Below are 21,024 nucleotides of genomic sequence, written 5' to 3' on the forward strand. Positions count from 1 at the left end.
TGATATCTGTGATTTTTCCTGGAGAGAGAAACTAGGGAACGGGGAATGAGGAATGAGAGGGGAAAATACCCATCACTACATATCTTTAATAATTTTTGAACTTTTACCATATTGAAAATAAAATTTACAATATTACTCAAAACTTAACCTTTTCCCAGGAGTCTTCCCTGGTTAACGGGTTCTTTTCCTTTTGTTACATCCTTAACCCTTAAATATTTAGTTTACCCTGTAGCTGTCAGGTTTATTTATTTATTTTTTCAAAGATTTTATTTACTTGGCAGGGAGGGAGCGCACACAAACCTGGGAAGCAGCAGAGGAAGAGAGAGAGGCAGGCACTCCACTAAGCAGGGAGCCCAATGCCGGGCTCAATCCCAGGACTGTAGAACCACGACCCGGCCTGAAGGCAGATGTCCAACAGACTGAGCCACCCAGGCACCCTGTAGCGGTCAGGTTTAAACTGCCTACCTTTGTGGCTCATTTCACCTTAATGTTTTTTGTTTTTCGTTTTTTTTAAAGATTTTATTTATTTATTTGACAGAGAGAGACCCAGCGAGAGAAGGAACACAAGTGGGGGGAGTGGGAGAGGAAGAAGCAGGCTGCCTGCTGAGCAGGGAGCCCGATGCAGGGCTGGATCCCAGGACTCTGAAATCACGACCTGAGCTGAAGGCAGACACTCAATGACTGAGCCACCCGGGCGCCCCTCACCTTACACGTTTGACATACAAGTGTCCAACATTTCAGAATGGATTTTAAACTCCTTAGGCAGTCTTCCAACACGGGACTATGCATTACTTTGGGTTTTTTTGTTTTGTTTTCTATGAAAAAAGGATTTTGAGCTCTCCAAAGGCAAGCGTATACATTATTCTTTGTAGCTTTAACAGAGCAGGAACAGACACTTAACATTTGATGAGGAGGAGAAAGATGAGGCTGAAGAAGTAGAAACTAAAGGAAGCTGGGGATCAGATGGATATGGGTGTTAGGACATGTTGACTTGACTACTGGACCTTCCAGGAAGGGCTGAGCTAGGATATGACCCAGAGGATGGGGAGGAGCGGACTACATGGCCTTCATTGCCTGAAATAGCTCCTGGTAACCTGAGGAATTGGAGTCAGGGGTTGAGCTGAGGTCACGTGCCTGGTTCTGGTGTGGGAGTAGAGGTGAACAAGTGAGGTTACCAGCCTGGTACTTTGGGCAGCTGGAAGAAGAAGGAAGAGCTAAGGAGTTATTTTTAATATTATTCAGAGCACAGAAAGAGGATTTCTCAGGAGGGGGAAAAAGGGATATAATGTAGGTAACACAGAAACTTCCAAGGTTCAGGGAGAGGCATAGGGGTGGGGTGGTGGGAGTGGTATTTAGGCTGGGAGTAGTTGCAAAGCCCTTCTATGAAGACAGTCCTATGATTCAACTACTGAATTCACATTTGGGTAACTCTAGGCAGATATCTGCCTATTTTTAAGCCTCAATTCTCATTCTTTTAAGAAATGCTGATTGAGGACTCAACCATTATAGAATGCACAGTACAGCACTATACTAACTGGCTTGGAAGTAGAAACTTAGAAGTAATAGTGTCTATTTTTGTGGAACTTCGAAGAGCATACATATACATACAAAACTACTAGAGAATATAGGATACATGCTATTTTACATGGCATCGTGTGTTTGGAGTAATTTTCAGGAATGGGTTCAGTCGAAAGATGGTCTTCCTCAAGTAGATGTATTTTGGGTTAATACCTGAAGGAAGTTATTGATGTAGAGTGACAGGGAAATGGAAGGAAATTGGTTGTTCAAGTACGAGGAATGAACTAGGAAAGTTTAAATGGCAGTAATTAGCTAATCTAATTAGTAGGGGGACAACAAGCAAATTGGCTCGGCAGGCCTATTGTACCTTGGGGATTCTGCAGCAGTTAACTCCGTTAAGGCATAGTGTTAATGAGGTCACAGTTCAGTCATGTATCCCGGTTAATTTCTGTCTTTTATCCAGCCAGAACCTTTCTCCTCACTCTAAGCAGCTGTCTCACATGTGTAAGCCCTTAGTCAGAGGGAGTGGGTCTGGACAAGAAAGCAAGGCTGGAAAGAGTAAATCTGTCCCTCAAGGTCACATGCCCACTGAGAGTGGCTCCAGATTACCATCTTTGAACTGGAAAGTGATACTGACTGTATCCTGGTGGTGGGGGTAGGGGTGCTGAGGGAAAAAAGAAGAAACGTTAGGAGAGAAAAAGAGGTAAGATCATTCTCCAATTTGGGGCTTCATGTATATATAATATAAATATAAAATAAGGATGAAAATGCCTTCCTTTAAAAAAATTTTTTTTTAAAGATTTTGTTTATTTGTCAGAGAGAATGCAAGCACAAGCAGGGGAGAGTGGCAGGCAGAGGGGGGAGCAGTCTCCCCACTGAGCCAGGAGCCCAGCAAGGACTTGATTCTGAAGCAGATGCTTAACCACCCAAGCGTTCTCCATAAAATGCCTTCCTTAAAAATGTTAAATGTAAGCCAGAGTTCAAGGGAGGGTTCTTGGTCTTTGACATTCAAATAAAATAGGCTCAAAATTTAAAAGCAATCCAGGGCCACCTGACTGGTTCAGTTGATAGAGGATTCAGGGTTGTGAGTTCGAGCCCCAGGTTCGGTGTAGAGATTACTTTAAAAAATTAAATCTTTTTGGGGCGCCTGGGTGGCTCGGTGGGTTAGGCCTCTGCCTTTGGCTCAGGTCATGGTCTCAGGGTCCTGGGATCGAGCCCCGCATCGGGCTCTCTGCTCTGCGGGGATTCTGCTTTCTCCTCTCTCAGCCTGCCTCTGCCTACTTGTGATCTCTGTCTGTCAAATAAATAAATAAAAATCTTTTTAAAAAATAAATAAATAGGGGCACCTGGGTGGCTCAGTGGGTTAAAGCCTCTGCCTTCAGCTCAGGTCATGATCCCAGGGTCCTGGGATCGAGCCCCACATCGGGCTCTCTGCTCAGCAGGGAGCCTGCTTCCTCCTCTCTCTCTCTGCTTGCCTCTCTGCCTACTTGTGATCTGTCTGTCAAATAAATAAATAAAATCTTAAAATAAATAAATAAATAAATAAAATATTTTTTTAAAAAAATATTTTATTTATTTGTCAGAGAGAGAGAGAGAGAGAGAGCATAAGCAGGGGAGCAGCAGGCAGAGGGAGCAGCAGGCTACCCGCTGAGCAGGGAGGCTGATGTGGGACTCAATCCCACAACCCTGGGATCATGACCTGAGCAGAAGGCAGAGGCTTAACCAACTGAGCCACCCAGGCATCCCTAAAAAATAAAATCTTTAAAAAAAATTAATCCATATCCAATGGAAATCCCAAAATTAATCCCAATCTCATTAGTGGGGAGATGGAGGACTTCTGTTTCCAGGCCCCTGTTTCTAGAGAAGCTGTTTCTCTTCCACATCAGTTAGACCCCAAACGCGACATAGTCTTTAATTACTTCATCCTTCTTCCCCTTTCTACACATTATTTTATTTTTTTTTTATTTTTTATTTTTTTAAAGATTTTATTTATTTATTTGACAGAGAGAAATTACAAGTACACTGAGAGGCAGGCAGAGAGAGAGAGAGAAGGAAGCAGGCTCCCTGCTGAGCAGAGAGCCTGATGCGGGACTCGATCCCAGGACCCTGAGATCATGACCTGAGCCGAAGGCAGCGGCTTAACCCACTGAGCCACCCAGGCGCCCACTACACATTATTTTAGACAAAACTTTCCTGAGTGTGGAAATGTGACCAAAGGTTTAGAACAAAAACAGAGAAAGGGTTCATAACCAAGCACCACCATTCTTTTCTTTTCTTTCTTTTTTTTTTTTTTTTTAAAGATTTTATTTGTTTAGGGGCGCCTGGGTGGCTTAGTGGGTTAAAGCCTCTGCCTTTGGCTAAAGTCATGGTCCCAGGGTCCTGGGATCAAGCCCCACATCGGGCTCTCTGCTCAGCCAGGAGTCTGCCTCCTCCCCTCTCTCTGCCTGTCTCTCTGCCTACTTGTGATCTCTGTCAAATAAAATCTTAAAAAAATATTTTATTTGTTTGGCAAGCCTGGGTGGCCTAGTCAGTTAAACATCTGCCTTGGGCTCAGGTCATGATCCCAGGGTCCTAGGATGGAGTCCTAGGATCAGGCTCCCAGCTCAGCGGCCAGCCTCAGGGAGGCTGCTTCTCCCACGGCCTCTCTGTTTCTAGTGAATAAAATAAAAATAAAGTCTTTTTAAAAAATAAGATTTTCAGGATGCCTGGTTGTCTCTGTCGGTTAAGCTGCTATATTCAGTTCAGGACATGATCCCAGGATCCTGGCATCGAGTCCCACATCAGGTTCCTTTCTCCGCAGGGAGCCTGCTTCTCTCTCCACCTCTGCCTGCTTGTGCGTGCTCTCTTTCTCTCTCTGAACAAATAAATAAATAAAATCTTTTTTAAAAAATAAGATTTTATTGGGACGCCTGGGTGGCTCAGTTGGTTGGGCAGCTGCCTTCGGCTCAGGTCGTGATCCTGGCGTTCTGGGATCGAGTCCCGCGTCGGGCTCCTTGCTTGGCGGGGAGCCTGCTCCTCCCTCTGCCTCTGCCTGCCATTCTGTCTGCCTGTGCTCGCTCTCTCCCCCTCTCTCCCACTGATAAATAAATAAAATCTTAAAAAAAATAAAAATAAAAATAAATAAGATTTTATTTATTTACTTGAGAGATAGAGAGGGATCACACACAGGGGTAGAGGGAAAAGCACACTCCCTGCTCAGCAGGTAGTCTGACTCCTGGAGGGTCTCTATCCCAGGACCCTGGGATCATGACCTAAGACAAGGGCAGACCCTTTACCAACAGAATCGCCCAGGCGCCTTAGGCAGCGCCATTCTTAAAATGTGTGGAGAATTTCAATTACTTTTGCACCCATCTAGATCCAATCTCCCTCTTTTTATTTTCCTTTTGTTTTTCCCATTTTTATCAGGAGCATTGTTTTCCCTACTTGTATCAGGATGGAAAGCAGTACAGTGATATTTCTTTTTTTTTTTTTTTTTTTTTAAGATTTTATTTATTTAGGGCGCCTGGGTGGCTCAGTGGGTTGAGCCGCTGCCTTCGGCTCAGGTCATGATCTCAGGGTCCTGGGATCGAGTCCCGCATCGGGCTCTCTGCTCAGCAGGGAGCCTGCTTCCTCCTCTCTCTCTCTGCCTGCCTCTCTGCCTACTTGTGATCTCTCTCTGTCAAATAAATAAATAAATCTTTAAAAAAAAAAGATTTTATTTATTTATTTGACAGAGAGAGATCACAAGTAGGCAGACAGGCAGGCAGAGAGAGAGAGAGAGAGAGAGAGAGAGGAGGAAGCAGGCTCCCTGCTGAGCACAGAGGCCGAAGCGGGACTCGATCCCAGGACCCTGAGATCATGACCTGAGCCGAAGGCAGCGGCTTAACCCACTGAGCCACCCAGGCGCCCCAATACAGTGATATTTCTTTGCCTGGGTTCCCGCCCTGAGGTCGCACCCTTCAGGTGCACACTTCCAGACAAAGAGGGTTTTCTCCCCTAAAATTAAATCTTGTTCTTCCCCTCCCCCCTTCTTTCTATCAATATCAAAAGAAAAAATTGTGCAAAACCTTAGCCCAGAGGTCGGAAGATTAATTTCCTTTCACAAAGATGTACAGCATAGTACCAGGCACTATAGAGGCTACAAAGATTAACAGAAATTATACTCATGAACGAGGAAGAATATAATAAGGGCTCTAGGGGAGCCTGGGTGGCTCAGTGGGTTAAAGCCTCTGCCTTCGGATCAGGTCATGATCCCAGGGTCATGGGTTCCAGCCCCACATCAGGCTGTCTGCTCAGCAAGGAGCCTGCTTCCTCCTCTCTCTGCCTGCCTGTCTGCCTACTTGTAATCTCTGTCTTTGAAATAAAATAATAATAATAATAATAATAATAATGGCTCTAAAAGAGACGTTCAGAAGATCAACAGATGTCTGACGATGACGCGCCCACGAAGTCGCTTCTGTTCTGCTTATGTATCAATTCCGTGACCACAGACTCGCCAAGCAGTTTGCCACGCGACTCCGTTCCTCCCGGTCATCTCTGAAGCTTCTCATACACTCACTCCTGCGCCCTTTATCGCTAGAGGTGTGAAACTACATCTCCCGAAAGGCCGCGTTGTCCCCTTCCTTCCTCCCTCTCCCAGTTCCGAGCCATGGCAACGGCGTGACGTGGGGGTACTGGGAGCTGTGGGAGCAGCGGTCGCGGCTTCAGTTCTAGGCTACCCCGCCGCCCGGGCGGGAGCAGGGCGAGAGGAGCTGCAGCCCCGAGGCGCTCCTGTTCTCGGGGACCCTGAGCCCGCCCGGCGGCGGCTTCCTGCCTCTTTTCCTCCAGAGTGAGGAGGGCGCAGCGGGGGTCAGAGCCCAGAGAGCAAGGGAGGTTCGGTCCCGCGCATGGCTTCGGCGGGTGCGCGGCGGCTCCCAGCCGGGACGCGCGCAGCGGCCCAGCGTTGCTGCGGCTTCACGCTTCCCCCGGGCACGCGCCCGGCTCCTCCCCCGGGCCCTCCGCGACCGCCGCGACCAATGAGGTGAGAGGGAGGTGCAAGCGTCTGCGCGGCTGGCAAGGGGGTCGCCCCGAGGCCCCAAGTTCCACCGCGGAGGCTTGCAACCCTGGGGTGCGGGCGCGGCGTGGGGCGGCAGCGGTCTTACCTATGGGTCTCATATAGAGCTTTGGGGAAAGGGGAAGTACCCGGGATGGGTGCCCAATCACTACGTGCCCCTCGCGGGAGCCCTGGCAACGCCCGGCTTGGCAAGGCCCCAGAGACTGGGATACTTTCTGAGTCCTAGCTTTTAACAGTATCGTAGCCCACACTCCAAGGCAACTACGCTTCGCATGCACCCCACTTTTCCCCGTCTCCTCCCCCGGCACTGTCCTCAGCCGCCCTCGACCTTTCGCACTCGTGACTGCCTGGCAAGGGAGCCTGTCGGGCTGCAGCAGGTGCTGGGGAAAACGCTTGTTTGTTCGTATGACCTTCCTCTGGGATGTACCCCCGCCCCCTTTCCCCTTCCCCTGGGAATGGTTGAAGAATACAAAGAATCTTGACGTCCTCTCTCCTTTCCTTTTGTCCGTAGATTTCTGATGTCTTGCAGCCTTTTCTTGCCCCGGGCTGCCCAGGTCTTGGGGGCCGAGGTTGGCTTACCTCCTACGCGCTCCTTCATGGGCTTTGCTGCCCCCTTCACCAACAAGCGAAAAGCTTACTCTGAGCGTAGGATCATGGGGTGAGCATCCTTCCCTGTCCAACATTCTTCCATATTCCCTTCCTCCCCAGACAAATGATTAAATCCAAGCTAGAGTGTAAAGGTAGCAATAGTGAGCAAGATTCATCCCTGGCCATCTCTTTCCCAAGCTATTATTACTGATCCTTTATCCTTCTCTGCCAGCCTTCCAACCTTAATTTCCCTCTTCTTGGTTGTACTGCATATGCATTAAGTGAAACGGGATTAGATTTGGACAATATAAGACAACAGAGTATTATTTCTCTGCCGACCTTTTAAATGTATTTTGGGCAAGATATAATACTAACACTTAATTGAGCACTTGCTACTGCTAGTAGTTAGACTACTCCAATGTTTTAGGTAGGTTTTCTCATTTGATCCTCTCTAAAAACCCATGAATCAGGTACTATTATTAACTCTGATTTAGGGATGAGAAAACAGAGGCACAGGTAGTTTACTTAGGGCTACATTTTTGGAAAGTTGTAGAGCTAGGTTCTGAGTTCTTGTGTGATCACCAGTAAAATTGATAGCCTCTGTTCCTCCTAAATGATCTCTGTTAGGATCAAAATAGATAATAAATACAAAAGCATTCTGTGAACTGCAAAACATAATTTTAACATCATGGAAATTTCCATGTTTGTTTTTGGGAAGTCATTCATCTGGGCTTCTTTGGGATCTCTAGTTCTTGAAGGTGAATGGTTGATGGGCAAAGGCATGGGTAGGGGGGAGGGCAATTAGGGCAAGGAGGAACCTGACCCAGGTGGCAATCCCTTGGCCTCTCTCTGATTCCTTCCATTAGGTACTCAATGCAGGAGATGTTTGAAGTGGTGTCCAATGTCCAGGAGTATCGTGAGTTTGTGCCCTGGTGTAAGAAGTCCTTGGTGGTATCTAGCCGTAAAGGTCACCTGAAGGCCCAGTTAGAGGTTGGCTTTCCACCTATTGTGGAACGTTATACCTCTGCTGTTTCCATGGTCAAACCTCACATGGTCAAGGTGAGGCTTTGGGAGGGATAAATTAGCAAAGTTTTTGTGTTCTCTTGCGTTTTTACATGTAAGGGCTATTTTGGCCTTCTTTGTAATGATTGTATCTCCATGTGTCAAATACTCTCCTAAAAAAACATTAGAAGGGAAAGAAAACGTTTCTTTCTTGTACCCTCCTCTACCTACTATAGGTTTTATCCCACTGTAATATTATTTACCTGACTGCCCTCTTCTAGGCTGTTTGCACTGATGCCAAGCTCTTCAACCACTTAGAGACCATTTGGCGATTCAGCCCTGGTATTCCTGCCTACCCCCGAACTTGCACTGTGGACTTTTCGGTGAGTCAAGAGGCTGTGTAGCAGAGCGCTACAACTGGTCTGTGAGAGTTGAGCAGAGGTACTATGAAAGTTATTAGGTATAGCTAGCACTTAGCATTTTCCGAAGTCAATGACACTTTCTACAGGTCTGAGATTGTATCAGACTTATACTCTGTGCTCAGTCCTAAGTAAGGGCTTTTGAAGGGATCTAAGGAACTGGAGGGGGAGGGAAAGAAAACACACTGAATAGTAAGTATCCTTGTGTTTGGCCAGGAACTATCCAACATGGTCCTGAGTAGTTTCTGTCTGTCTCTTACCTATTCCAGATTTCCTTTGAATTTCGTTCTCTGCTGCACTCCCAGCTGGCTACCATGTTTTTTGACGAGGTTGTCAAGCAGAATGTTGCTGCCTTTGAGCGTCGGGCAGCTACCAAGTTTGGTCCAGAAACAGCCATCCCCCGTGAACTGATGTTCCATGAGGTGCACCAGACCTGAGGCAGGATTGTTCCCTGGCCTCTCCTCTAGTTTCCCTCCCAACCAATTCTCTTATTTATTTCATTTGGCTCCTGCTCCAATATAAGGGAAGAGTCTGTGTTCATACTGATGTTCTCCCTCTCACTTCCCCAGAAATTGGGTTATAAGCTGGCTGGAAATGCTGGGGCAGAAAGGCAGGAGGTTATGGAAAGGAGACATGCCAAGGAAATGGTCAGGCTCACTTTGAGAGCCCCATATGCCTGATGTCTGCAGCCTACCTACAATGAATTATAATCAGGACAGTTGGTTGTCTCTGGACCCTGTGTCAAGGTGTTTTAGTATCTGACCAGGGGAAGATAGCAACTTTCTAGGGAATGAATAAACTGAGCTTTTTCCTCTGACAGAGGTATTGAGTGGTCGATAACTGCTGCCTGCCCAAGACGCCTCAGGAAATGCCTGAGATCTGGCCCCAGCTTGAAATCCATATGACCTCACTTTAAGAATATTTCCATGCTGCCTGGTTAGTGGAGAGTGAGGGGCTTTCTTAACATCAGTGCCCAGGGGCAAGGAGAAAAAAAGCACTGAAGAGAATTGTACTCTTGGATTGTATCTTTTTCTTCTACTTGGCTGAGTTTTTATAAAATTTCAATAAATTAAATGTGACAGTATGAATTTAGCTTTTTTATACTGTCTTGGGGGAATGATGTGGATATACCAGAGTAGAAGAAAGTCATGGGTTCCTTCCTCAGGGGAATAAAGGTGCAAGAAGGCCTCTTGGACATAGTGTCCCTGCTAACTATAGTAGCACATTCTACAAGCCAGGACCTAGTACCCACTCCCTTGGCTATTTATAGACTTTTTCAGAAGGTCAGTTGTAGCAGGAGGCTCAGGACAGAATAATCTGGCATCAGATCTACCATATAGCTGATGGTCTTAGGACCACCTCTTACTTTGAGGACTTCCTTAAGAGACTGCAAAGAGGAGGCATTCCACACAGTACCAGAGCCCTCTAGTGGCTCAGATCCAGAGCTAGCAGTCCTCCTCTGCCCTTGGTATGGTTTTGTTCTTTTCACCCAGTGGGCTGCACCAGTTTCCTTCGATTAGTCACATATGCAGTTGTGAGGTCTCAGCTTCGGTCCTCCAGTGTTCTATCTTACAACAAAATTAGGAAGGATGGGGGGCTAAAGGTCAAGGACATTTAACCCTGAGGAAAAACCCTGAGGAAAAACAGAACTCTTCTTTGGAAATTTCACAGGGACCCTGCCTTATTAGGGTAAATGAATGTCAAATCCACATAAAGATAAAGGATGTATAGGATAACTTAGAACCCACTTAGTCTAGGATCTTGCTAGTCAGATTCCTTACTTTATAACAGAGATTCTTACAGGCCTTATTTAATAGCAGGCTCAAGCATTGTTAATAAAAACATTTATTTTGCATTTTATACAGAACAACCTGAAGTCTGGATCATGACTTGACAGTTACCCAGGGGTATACAGACAATGTGTCCATCTCAGCGTGGTTCTAGGGATTAGGGATCCACACAAACACAGGCAGGAGTTGCAAGAGAGGAAGGGGGCACAGTAGGAGTGTATTTCAATCCTTTCTTAAAGAAAAGGCAGTAGAGCATTCTGAGTCACTGAAAACCTGTGCAAATGGGGCTTCTAAAAAACAAACACTGTACTGTGAGCTCTTGGGGAAGGGGCTGGATAAGGAACTTGATAAATAAAGGGATATTTCCTGGTAGCAGAGAAAGAGAAGGAAAGCCTATTATTAATGTTCTCAGCCCCAGGACCTGATATTCAAAGGAAACCACCACCAATCTTAAATTTCCCTGCTCAGAAAGTACCCATATCCCTGGAACCAGACTATGAAGATACCATGCCAGTCATTCCCAAGTCCTTACTCAATGGCCCACAGCATATTAAAATAAAGGGGGAAAAAAGTCAGAAGATAGTGGCTTGTGTTCCATGGAAGTGAAAACTCAGTTCATGATAAGCACTGATAAAGCCAAATGACTGGGAAGGACCACAGCTCAGACAGTGGCATATACAACCTGCTGAAAGAGGTCTCTAGTGAGGACCAAGAAGGGGAGGTCCGGAGCACCTTCAGCTTGAGGTGCAGCAGGTACAGAAAATCTGCAAGGAGGGTCGTATTAAAGTAGTGGGGAAAGAACACTCTAGATCTTAATTTTCATGGGATAATTAAAAAAATCAAATACTGGGTGCCCGTCACAATGAATCCCATCGCCTTTATGGTCACCTGGTAGCATAAAAGTGCCAAAGATGTTCGACTAACCACAGGTCTTGCTAGAAGTGTCTGTGTGCATGGGAGAGAGCAATGGGGTTTGATAGAGCTGACAATCCAACATGATTCCTATGGAAACAGAAGAGGCCAGAGTCCTGATTTGCTGGCCTCTGGAGGGCTGGAGACAGAAGAACTAAAAGCTCTGAAGTGGTTGCAGAGAATCTGCAGCTTCAACCCAGGCAAAGGAGAGCGAGATTCTCACTGTAGATTTGTTGGGGGGCCCAAACCTAACCCATACCACATGCACTAGTCCTGGTCACCCTACAGTTGATGGGCAACTCACCAGGCAGGAGAAAGGAACTGGCTGGGGAAGAAGGGGTTACTTTTTATCTTTTAAAGTCTTAATTTATATTTTAACCTCAAACTTATTATCAGTGCCTCAGATACAATTTAATCTTAAGTCTTAAAAAGCCCCCTGAAACAAAACAAAATTATACTTTTTTTAAAGCTCCCTCACTTTCTGATAGTTTCCCCCAGTCTTCAGTTTTACCCTGACTTAGAGTCCACAAACTTCATCAGACCATCCGTGCTCATGGACTTGGGCCTCTCTAGTGGGAAGCCTAGGGCTCGGCTCCAGATGAGTTGTGCCAGTACACCCAGTGCCCGTGACACCCCAAACAGGACTGTGTAGTAATTCATCTCTGTCATGCCATAGTACTGTAAGATAAGAGAGAAAAAAGTTTTGTTAAAGGCCCTGGGGTAATGGCATGCACAAGTCCCAGGTGATAGTAACCTTAACCAACTCAGCCTTCAACAGAAATGACACTAGAGAAAGTACAGTAACTAGGATTCTGAAAAGAGGACAGCCCGTTCCTCTTGTCTGCACCTGCCCTCCGCCATATGCAACTTTATCAGAAGAATAAGGAAGAAGGCATGAGTCCTTGCTCTGACTAGTCCTTGCTCTGATTTTCTGCATGGCAGAGAACATTAACATTTGGCACAAATTAAAGGGAATGCAGGGAAGGGAAGACTCACCTGGAGCAGCACTCCACTGTGAGCATCTACATTGGGCCAAGGATTTTTGGCCTTGCCCTGCTCCAACAGGACATTAGGCACAATCTTGTACAGCTGAGCAACCAGCTTAAACATGGAGTCATGAGGCAGGTGTTTCAAAGCAAACTCTCGCTGACAGGTATATCGTGGATCAGTCTTCCTTAGTACCGCATGGCCATAGCCTGGGACAACCTGCAAAGAGCAAGGGTAAAAAGCCAGTTGTACTCTCAAGTAGAAGTTCTTATCTTTTCTAAATTCTTCAGGATAGACAAATATGGGGGAAGTCTTCTCTAACTTAGGGGACCTCTTTCATTCTATTCTTTATTCTTCCAAATTGTACAATTTGGGTCTTGGCTTCTTTCCTAGCTGCTAAGCATCTCTGCTTACCCGTCCTGAGTTCAGTGTGTTCCATATGTAGTCTCGTAACTTCTCATCTGACACATCTTTGCCAACTTCTTTCTGTAGTTGTGTCAACCAAACAAGTACTTCCTGTGGGTAAGGTTTAGGGAATAAGATAGTATCAATACATATGCCAGGAGAGAATGCCAAGATCAGAAGCATGGGAGTAAGAAAAACAGGGAGCAGGAAAAGAAAAGGAGTCTTACCTGATTTGCCAAACCATGCAGGGGCCCTGCTAGCCCATTCATGGCTGCTGCAAAGGACAGGTAGGGGTCTGAAAGGGCACTGCCCACCAGGTGGCTAGTATGGGCACTTACATTGCCTCCCTCATGGTCACTGTGGGGGAAGTAAGAAAGGAGAAAAGCTCTGGTAAGAGAAGTCCCAATCTCATTACCAGCCTTTGTTCACTAATCCACAGAGCTGGAGAGGTCACTGGTTGATGATGCCTGTGTGCCAAGCTCCCACACTCTCACTCCAGCTTTAACAGCAATGGCCAGAAGAGGGAGCTCCTGGAAAGCTGAAAGATCATCTACTGCAGCAACTAGCACCTTTCCCAAGCTTCTTAGAAGCATTACTTTGTTCTTATCGTGGTTATGGTAATTTCCCCACACCTCTGGACTTCCTTTACTAGACTCCTTTTTTGCCTTGTGTGATCCTATGCCAAGTTTCCATCTCCATGTTGCCTGCCACCTGTTCCCAGAAGATGAGAATGTTAGGGAGCTTTTCTTAAAATTTTCTACCAACCCAGGCATCTGGTAGCTGTGGTTCCTGGGTCTAGCTTACCTGTGGATGGTGAGGTACAAGCGCATGAGCTCAGTGAACTGAGCATCGGTATAACCTAACATGTTGGTGAAATTGTGGGACCAGTCCAGCTTAGAGTCAATGGCCCCAATACTGCTGCCCTCCCGGTAAAGATTCCGGTAAATCTTTGCTGCAACACAAGGTAGCTTTGCGATCAGATCCATACAATCTTCATAAATCAACTGAGGAGAGGAGGAAAATGGAGAAAAAAGAAAAGAATTTATCAACAAAAAAAGAATTAGGCAAGGATGCTCTTTGTCCCCCATGGATTGGTTGATGGTGTTATGCTCAGCGATTATATATGGAGGCTAACAACAATAACTATTTAATCAAATAATTTTATGATCCAGGCTCTGCACTAAGGGATTCACACGTAGGATCTCATGTATGTCTTGTGTATATTAAAACATTATTTCTGGGGACACCTGGGTGGCTCAGTTGTTAACCATCTATCTTCGGCTCAGGTCATGATCCCAGGGTCCTGGGATCAAGCCCCATGTCAGGCTCCCTGCTCCGTTAAGAAGCCTGTTTCTCCCTCTCCCCCTCCCCCTGCTTGTGTTCTCTCTGTCAAATAAATATATTAAATAAATAAACCACATTATTTCTGGGGTGCCTGGGTGGCTCAATCACTTAAGTGTCTGACTTAGACTCCCCCTGCTTAAGCTACCCCCCAAATAAATAAATCTTAAAATACCCAAATCTTAAAATAATAATACCCAAATCTTTAAAAAATACCCAAATGAAATCTTAAATAAAAATTTCCAATTTTTGGGGTGCCTGGGTGGCTCAGTGGGTTAAGCCGCTGCCTTCGGCTCAGGTCATGGTCTCAGGGTCCTGGGATCGAGTCCTGCATCGGGCTCTCTGCTCGGCAGGGAGCCTGCTTCCCTTCCTCTCTCTCTGCCTGCCTCTCTGCCTACTGTGATCTCTCTCTGTCAAATAAATAAATAAAATCTTTTTTTTTTTTTTTTTAGTTTAGGAATAAATAAAATCTTAAAAAAAAAAAAAAACTTTCCAATTTTTACCACATAGTGACCTCTATTTTAAAGGTGAGGGAACTAAAGATCAGAGCATTCAGTTAAATGCCAAAGTCAGATTTTTCAAAAAGAGTTATTTATTTATTGGTGGGGATGGACAAAGGGAGAGGGAGAGAGAATCTCAAGCAGACTCTCCACTGAGCACGGAATCCCATGCAGGGGTCGATCTCAAGACCCTGAGATCAGGACACCTGAGCCAAAACCAGAGTTGGATATTAACTGACTAAGCTACCCAAGCGCCCCCAAAGTCAGATTTTGAAGCCTTTTATGTGTAATCATGATCCTTCCCAGTACATGACTCAATGAATGAGCTAAGACACTAGGTTTTAACAATTAATTCTATGTTCCACCTTACAAAGAAAATTCACCATATATGCCAAGGGTCAAACAGTGGCATTCAATTGTTAGTTAATAACAAAGGCTTCCATTTTTAAAGCACTTATTATATAATAGGCACTGTGGTATGTTATTTGCATTTTTTTTTTTCTTTTCTCACAATAGTCCTGTAAGGTAATACATCCTTCATTTTATAAATGAAGAAACTGGGGCTTAGCCAGGTCAAGTAACTTGCCCAAAGTTACCCACTCAGCTAATAAGCATCATGTAGCTTAAACAATTAACTCATAGACATTTTTGTTTCATCACACCTTTACTTTCCCCTCCCAAATTACTGTGAGTAAATTCCAGACATTATATATTCCAACACATAAATATTTAAGCATATTATCTCTAAAAGATAAAGGCTATTGATAAATAAAAATCACAAAACCCTATCCCACAGTAAAAAAATTAGATCCTCAATATCATTAAGTATCTACTCCGTATTTAAGTTTCCCTGATTATAAAGCCCTCCACCTCATTTATTTGATTCAGGACTGATAACAGCCCACATTGCAATCATCTCATGCTTCTCTGAAGTCTCTCTCTCTCTCTTTTTTTTAAGATTTTATTTATTTGACAGATCACAAGTAGACAGAGAGGCAGGCAGAGAGAGAGAGGAGGAAGCAGGCTGCCCGCTGAGCAGAGAACCTGATGCGGGGCTCAATCCCAGGACCCTGGGATCATGACCTGAGCTGAAGGCAGAGGCTTTAACCCACTGAGCCACCCAGATGCCCCTCTGAAGTCTCTTTTTTATAATCAATGTTAAGCTCCCTCTTGTGCTCTTTCTTTCCCTTTTTTTTTTTTTTAAAGATTTTATTCATTTGACAGAGACACAGCGAGAGAGGGAACACAAGCAGGGGGAATGGGAGAGAAGAAGCAGGGTTCCTGCCGAGCAGGGAGCCCGAAGCCGGGCCCAAATCCAGGACCCTGGGATCCTGACCCGAGCTGAAGGCAGACCTCCAACGACTGAGCCGCCCACGTGACCCTGTCTCCCTTTTTAAACTTTGCAATTTATTTATGGAAAATTGGATCACTCATTCTGGAGAACTTCCCAGTTTAGATTTTGCTGGTTATATACCTGTGATATCATTTAACGTGTTCCTCTGTCTACTATATTTTCTACAAACTGAGAGTTAGATCTAAAGGCTTGAGTAGATTCAGGTTCAAGTTTTTTTAGGAAGACTACCCGAATGAGCAGCTGGTGATATATAGAAGTACTGAACCACTATATTGTAAGCTGAAACTAATACTATACTGTATGTTAACTAACTGAAATTTAAACTTAAAAAAAAGACTACCTGATAAATAGCCTTGTGTTCATTTATTAAGAGAAACATAGAAAAAGAAAAAAGAGAAACACAGTTGGTAGAGCATAAGACTCTTAATCTTGGGGTTATAAGTTTGAGCCCCACACTGGTTATAGAGATTACTTAAAAATAAAATCTTTTGGGGTGCCTGAGTGGCTCAGAGGGTTAAGCCTCTGCCTTCAGCTCAGGTCATGATCTCAGGGTCCTGGGATCAAGCCCCATGTAGGGCTCTCTGCTCAGCAGGGAGCCTGCTTTCCCCTCCACCCTGCCTGCCTCTCTGCCTACTTGTGATCTCTCTCTGTCAAATAAATAAAAATAAAATCTTTAAAATTAAATAAATAAAATCTTTTTTTTTTTTAAAGATTTATTTATTTATTTGACAGAGAGAAATAACAAGTAGATGGAGAGGCAAGCAGAGAGACAGAGAGGGAAGCAGGCTCCCTGCTGAGCAGAGAGCCCGATGCGGGCCTCGATCCCAGGACCCTGAGATCATGACCAGAGCCGAAGGCAGCGGCTTAACCCACTGAGCCACCCAGGCGCCCAAATAAAATCTTTTAAAATTTTATTTTATTTAATTACTTGACAGAGAGAGAGAGAGAGCACAAGGCAGCAGAGTAGCCTGACATGGGGCTCGATCCCAGGACCCTGGGATCATGACCTGAGCCAAAGGCAGTTGCTTAACCAACTGAGCTATCAGGCGCCCCAAATAAAATCTTTTTAAAAAAGATAGAAACATATGGGCGCCTGGGTGGCTCAGTGGGTTAAGCCGCTGCCTTCGGCTCAGGTCATGATCTCAGGGTCCTGGGATCGAGTCCCGCATCGGGTTCTCTGCTCCGTGGGGAGCCTGCTTCCTCCTCTCTCTCTCTCTGCCTGCCTCTCTGCCTACTTGTGATCTCTCTGTGTCAAATGAATAAATAAAATCTTTAAAAAAAAAAAAAAATAGAAACATATAATCTAGCCACCTGTGATATTAATAGCTTACTCAACTCTTATGTCTCAATTCTATCTTCTCAAAGGGATTTTAAGTTCCTTAGGGACAAGACAGGATTTTGGCATTTTCTTTTTTAAAATAACTTTAAAGGGGCGCCTGGGTGGCTCAGTGGATTAAGCCGCTGCCTTTGGTTCAGGTCATGATCTCAGGGTCCTGGGATCGAGCCCTGCATCGGGCTCTCTGCTCAGCAGGGAGCCTGCTTCCTCCTCTCTCTCTGCCTGCCTCTCTGCCTGCTTGTCATCTCTCTCTGTCAAATAAATAAATAAAATCTTAAAAAAAATAAAATAAAATAACATAACTTTAAAAAAGTATCAAATAGTGAATTTTGTCAGTGCCGCTGGATTCAATAAGTTAAAAAGCTACTTGAAGCAAGAAATACTCAGCCTAACACTTAAAGTTCTCAGGAGATTACTTATATGACAATCATACTACTAACTACACCTCCTTTATATCCCCCAAGGAAGGAGGTTACTTCCAGAAGTATGCATCAAGTATATGCAGTTCTAAGAGACCTGGATTGATTAGCACAATGCCAAGAACAGAATCCTGGCTAGACAAATTGTTATCTGTGGTATATATACTAACTTGCAAAACTATTTGGAAAGTATGGATGGCCACATCAAAAAGAAGACATATAAAGGAGATTGTGTGTCAATTTCCACTACTGAGAATGAAGTTTATAAACCAACATGTATCAGATCAGGTATGACAATGTGGAATCCTTACTATGGTCAATGCAAAAGATCAACACAAAACAAAGCAAAACAAAAATGACAAGAAAACTCCTGCTATTTATTTTTTAATAAGCTAACACTGAGGTGCTATTAGCTATTTGTACCAACACATTCTTCATCAAGCCTTGGAATTAAAAAGACAATTAAGACATGTCAACATCACAACTATCTGGAATAAAGGTTACAAAGCTGACTATAATCATCAACGTGAGCCAGCATCTCCATGGCTACCAAAATCCTGGCCAGGTAGTTATCTTTCAATCATTTTTAAGGAGACAAAGAAAAAGAAGAAAGCTAGTATTAATTGTGAATAGCCCCCAGAGTGAGGGAAACTCAAGTTTGAATCTGGTCTCTATCACTTTTAGGTGCAAGACCTTGGGCTACTCAACTTCTCTAATCCTGAGTTTTCCCATTCAGTAAAATGAGAATAACAAATAACATCTACCTCATAGGGTTGTTCCGAGGATTAAATCAGATAATGATTAAAAAGAATTTAAGCATAATATCAGACATGTATTCAAAAGTTTTCAGGTGTTTGGATGGTGATTTTATAAAAACTTCAAAACCTATGTATACCAGTCATAGGATTTATAAAGGTGGCATTATCAGGAAAACTTGATCTGCCAGCTACTTAGCAAATTTTACTGAATTCAACATTTTTTTTAAAAGATTTTATTTATTTATATGACAGACACAGTGAGAGAGGGAACATAAGCAGGGGGAATGGGAGAGGGAGAAGCAGGCTTCCCACTGAGCAGGGAGCCCAATGCAGGACTTGATCCCAGGACTCTGGGATCATGACCTGAGCCAAAGGCAGACGCTTAACAACTGAGTCACCCAGGTGCCCCTGTATTCAACATCTTAAGGTTATTTCATAATTAAACACCTGGTAGCATCATAGCAATCTCCTGGTCATGACTGAAGTGAGGTCATTCAGCAAGAGACCTAACTTTTTCAACTCAATAGATTATACTATACTATTGATCTCTGTTATGGAAAAAATGTTACATTCTAAAAATCATCCTCTTAAGGTATACATTAAAAAGAAAAAGGAAAAAAAAAGTATGAACTGACTGATGGCTCTAGTAAAAACTCAGGTCATGCATAAACTCCTTGACATAAATTTTTATTTTTTTAATTTTTATTTATTTATTAGATTTTATTTATTTATTTGACAGATCACAAGTAGGCAGAGAGGCAGGCAGAGAGGGGGAAACAGGCTCCCTGCTGAGCAGAGAGTCTGATGCAGGGCTCATTCCCAGGACCCTGAGATCATGACCTGAACCAAAGACAGAGGCTTAACCTACTGAGCCACCCAGGCACCCCTCGACATAAATTTTCAAACAGAAATAACCAGCCTAATGATGTCATGCATTTCTACTTAAGTAACCTATGGTTAACCAAGGCAGAGCATTGAATAGAAATAGTGTGTCTGACCACTGAGAGAGATACAACATGTAATATCAAAAGAGCATGAAGCTCTACTGAACTAAAGCAGTTACCAGTGCTAGTGTTTGTGCAGTGTAAACTCATCAGACACATACCCTACGGCTGACAAATACATCAGTACTGCTTATAAATACTCTCCAAAAGATCGGCAAAGTCGTGGAATATAACACATTCACCTCAAGACAACCACACTCACATGACATCTCATGAAGAGATAATGGCAGAACAAGGAATGATATACATTGAAACAGGATTCATTTTAACAATTCAGTAAAGAACAGTATAAAGTAATGAAGCATGTTTGGATGCCTAGGAAATATCTTACAGACACCTATTGTAAAGCATGAAGAAGCTGTTTTCTCCCTGTCTCATGACAGTCAAGACAACGGCATTATAAGCAGTTAACAGCCACATCTACGTGGTAAATTTCTAAAAGACAAGTTTTACAATAGCAGAACTGCTCATCTCAATTTAACCTTTTCTGTTATGGTGACCCATAAAAATAACAAGCTTGAATAGCAAAAAAGAAAATGGAAAGCAATATATTCAGATTCTACAAACTTCTGAGCCTGCTGATATATGGCTTTAAATACACTTTAAGCACTTGTGAAAGTGTGTATTTTCCATCATTCCTATACCTTCCTTCTCAATGCCAACCAGACTAATTTCAAACCCACTCTCCCTCTTTCCCCCAATAGCAAACACAATTCTTTATACACAGTTGGCACTGAGTAAATATTGACCAATCAAATGAAGGAGGATTTGCCAAAACCCTAAGAGCATTGCATCAGACCAGTGGGCGATGCATGCTCTTCTGTGCCAGGCATCAAGTGAACTCTTTGGGGGCTTTCTCCTGGTCAAATCATCTAATGTACCTGCTTTGCAAAAAGGAACTGATCTGTTCTGTATTATCTGTCTCCAAACAAGGAAAGAAAATGAGATGTCTTGCTGTAAACCTAGCCAGATAACTTGTCCTTTACCCAGTGTTTGTGGGTACCATGTGGGGTACTGGAAAGAGGACGGAAGCAATTATGTACTATGCATTGGGACAAGGCACAATAGTCTTCACATACTCAGACCAGTTCGAACTATTAAAATCACATTTCATTTTCAGAAAATAAAGCTCATTTGTGTCTGGATCCCACTTCCAGGATACTAACCATCCTTCTGCTCCTGAGAGGTATCTTGAATGGGACAGTACAGAACACTGGCTGATTGGTATTAGTCCTCCTAGACTCTAGAACTGCCTTAGTGCCATTCACCTAACGTTCTCAAGGTTCTCCTTATTTGAAGAAGAAGGGACTTTTGGGGGCTAGGGTGAGACTGCTCTGCAAAATCTTCCTTTGGGACCCTCCAGTTAAGTTACATCCTTTCCAGTGTTCCAAAAGCCCTGTTTAATACCTCTATTACAGCAAGACTACTGAACTGTAATTTTTTTAACACGTATATCACCCTAACCAAATCAATAAACTTGGTGATAGAAAGCATGTTCTATTTATCTGTGTAATCCCAAGGACTGAAAGAAAGCAAGCCTAAAATAAAAATGTGTTAAATGAGCTTCTGGCATAACTCAGAGAAGTAGTTCTCCTGAAGATTCTACATTCCTTTTTCTTCCTTCACGCTCAAGTTCTTTGAATCTCTCCACCACACATC

General features: G+C 44.0%; 2 protein-coding genes across 5 annotated transcripts in view; one reads left to right on the forward strand and one right to left on the reverse strand.

Moving 5' to 3' along the window:
* Positions 1–6,383: 6,383 nt before the first annotated feature.
* Positions 6,384–9,633, forward strand: COQ10A (coenzyme Q10A). The gene is made up of 5 exons (XM_032348659.1): positions 6,384–6,517; positions 7,062–7,208; positions 8,005–8,197; positions 8,422–8,523; positions 8,829–9,633. The coding sequence occupies exons 1-5, from the start codon at positions 6,384–6,386 to the stop codon at positions 8,994–8,996; spliced, it is 744 nt and encodes a 247-aa protein (XP_032204550.1). The 3' UTR covers positions 8,997–9,633.
* A 753-nt stretch (positions 9,634–10,386) lies between these two features.
* Positions 10,387–21,024, reverse strand: part of LOC116593930 (citrate synthase, mitochondrial) — a 36,966-nt gene continuing 26,328 nt past the window's right edge. For all 4 annotated transcript variants that reach the window (XM_032348632.1, XM_032348630.1, XM_032348629.1 and 1 more), the window contains 5 exons: positions 13,458–13,657; positions 12,881–13,010; positions 12,663–12,764; positions 12,258–12,467; positions 10,387–11,939 (listed from right to left, as the gene is read on the reverse strand). In XM_032348632.1, coding sequence (XP_032204523.1) covers positions 11,769–11,939; positions 12,258–12,467; positions 12,663–12,764; positions 12,881–13,010; positions 13,458–13,657 — 813 coding nt within the window. In that variant the 3' untranslated portion in view covers positions 10,387–11,768. The remainder of the gene's footprint in view (positions 11,940–12,257; positions 12,468–12,662; positions 12,765–12,880; positions 13,011–13,457; positions 13,658–21,024) is intronic.

This window comes from Mustela erminea, chromosome 6, assembly GCF_009829155.1.
Source record: "Mustela erminea isolate mMusErm1 chromosome 6, mMusErm1.Pri, whole genome shotgun sequence".
NCBI classification, from domain to species: domain Eukaryota; kingdom Metazoa; phylum Chordata; class Mammalia; order Carnivora; family Mustelidae; genus Mustela; species Mustela erminea.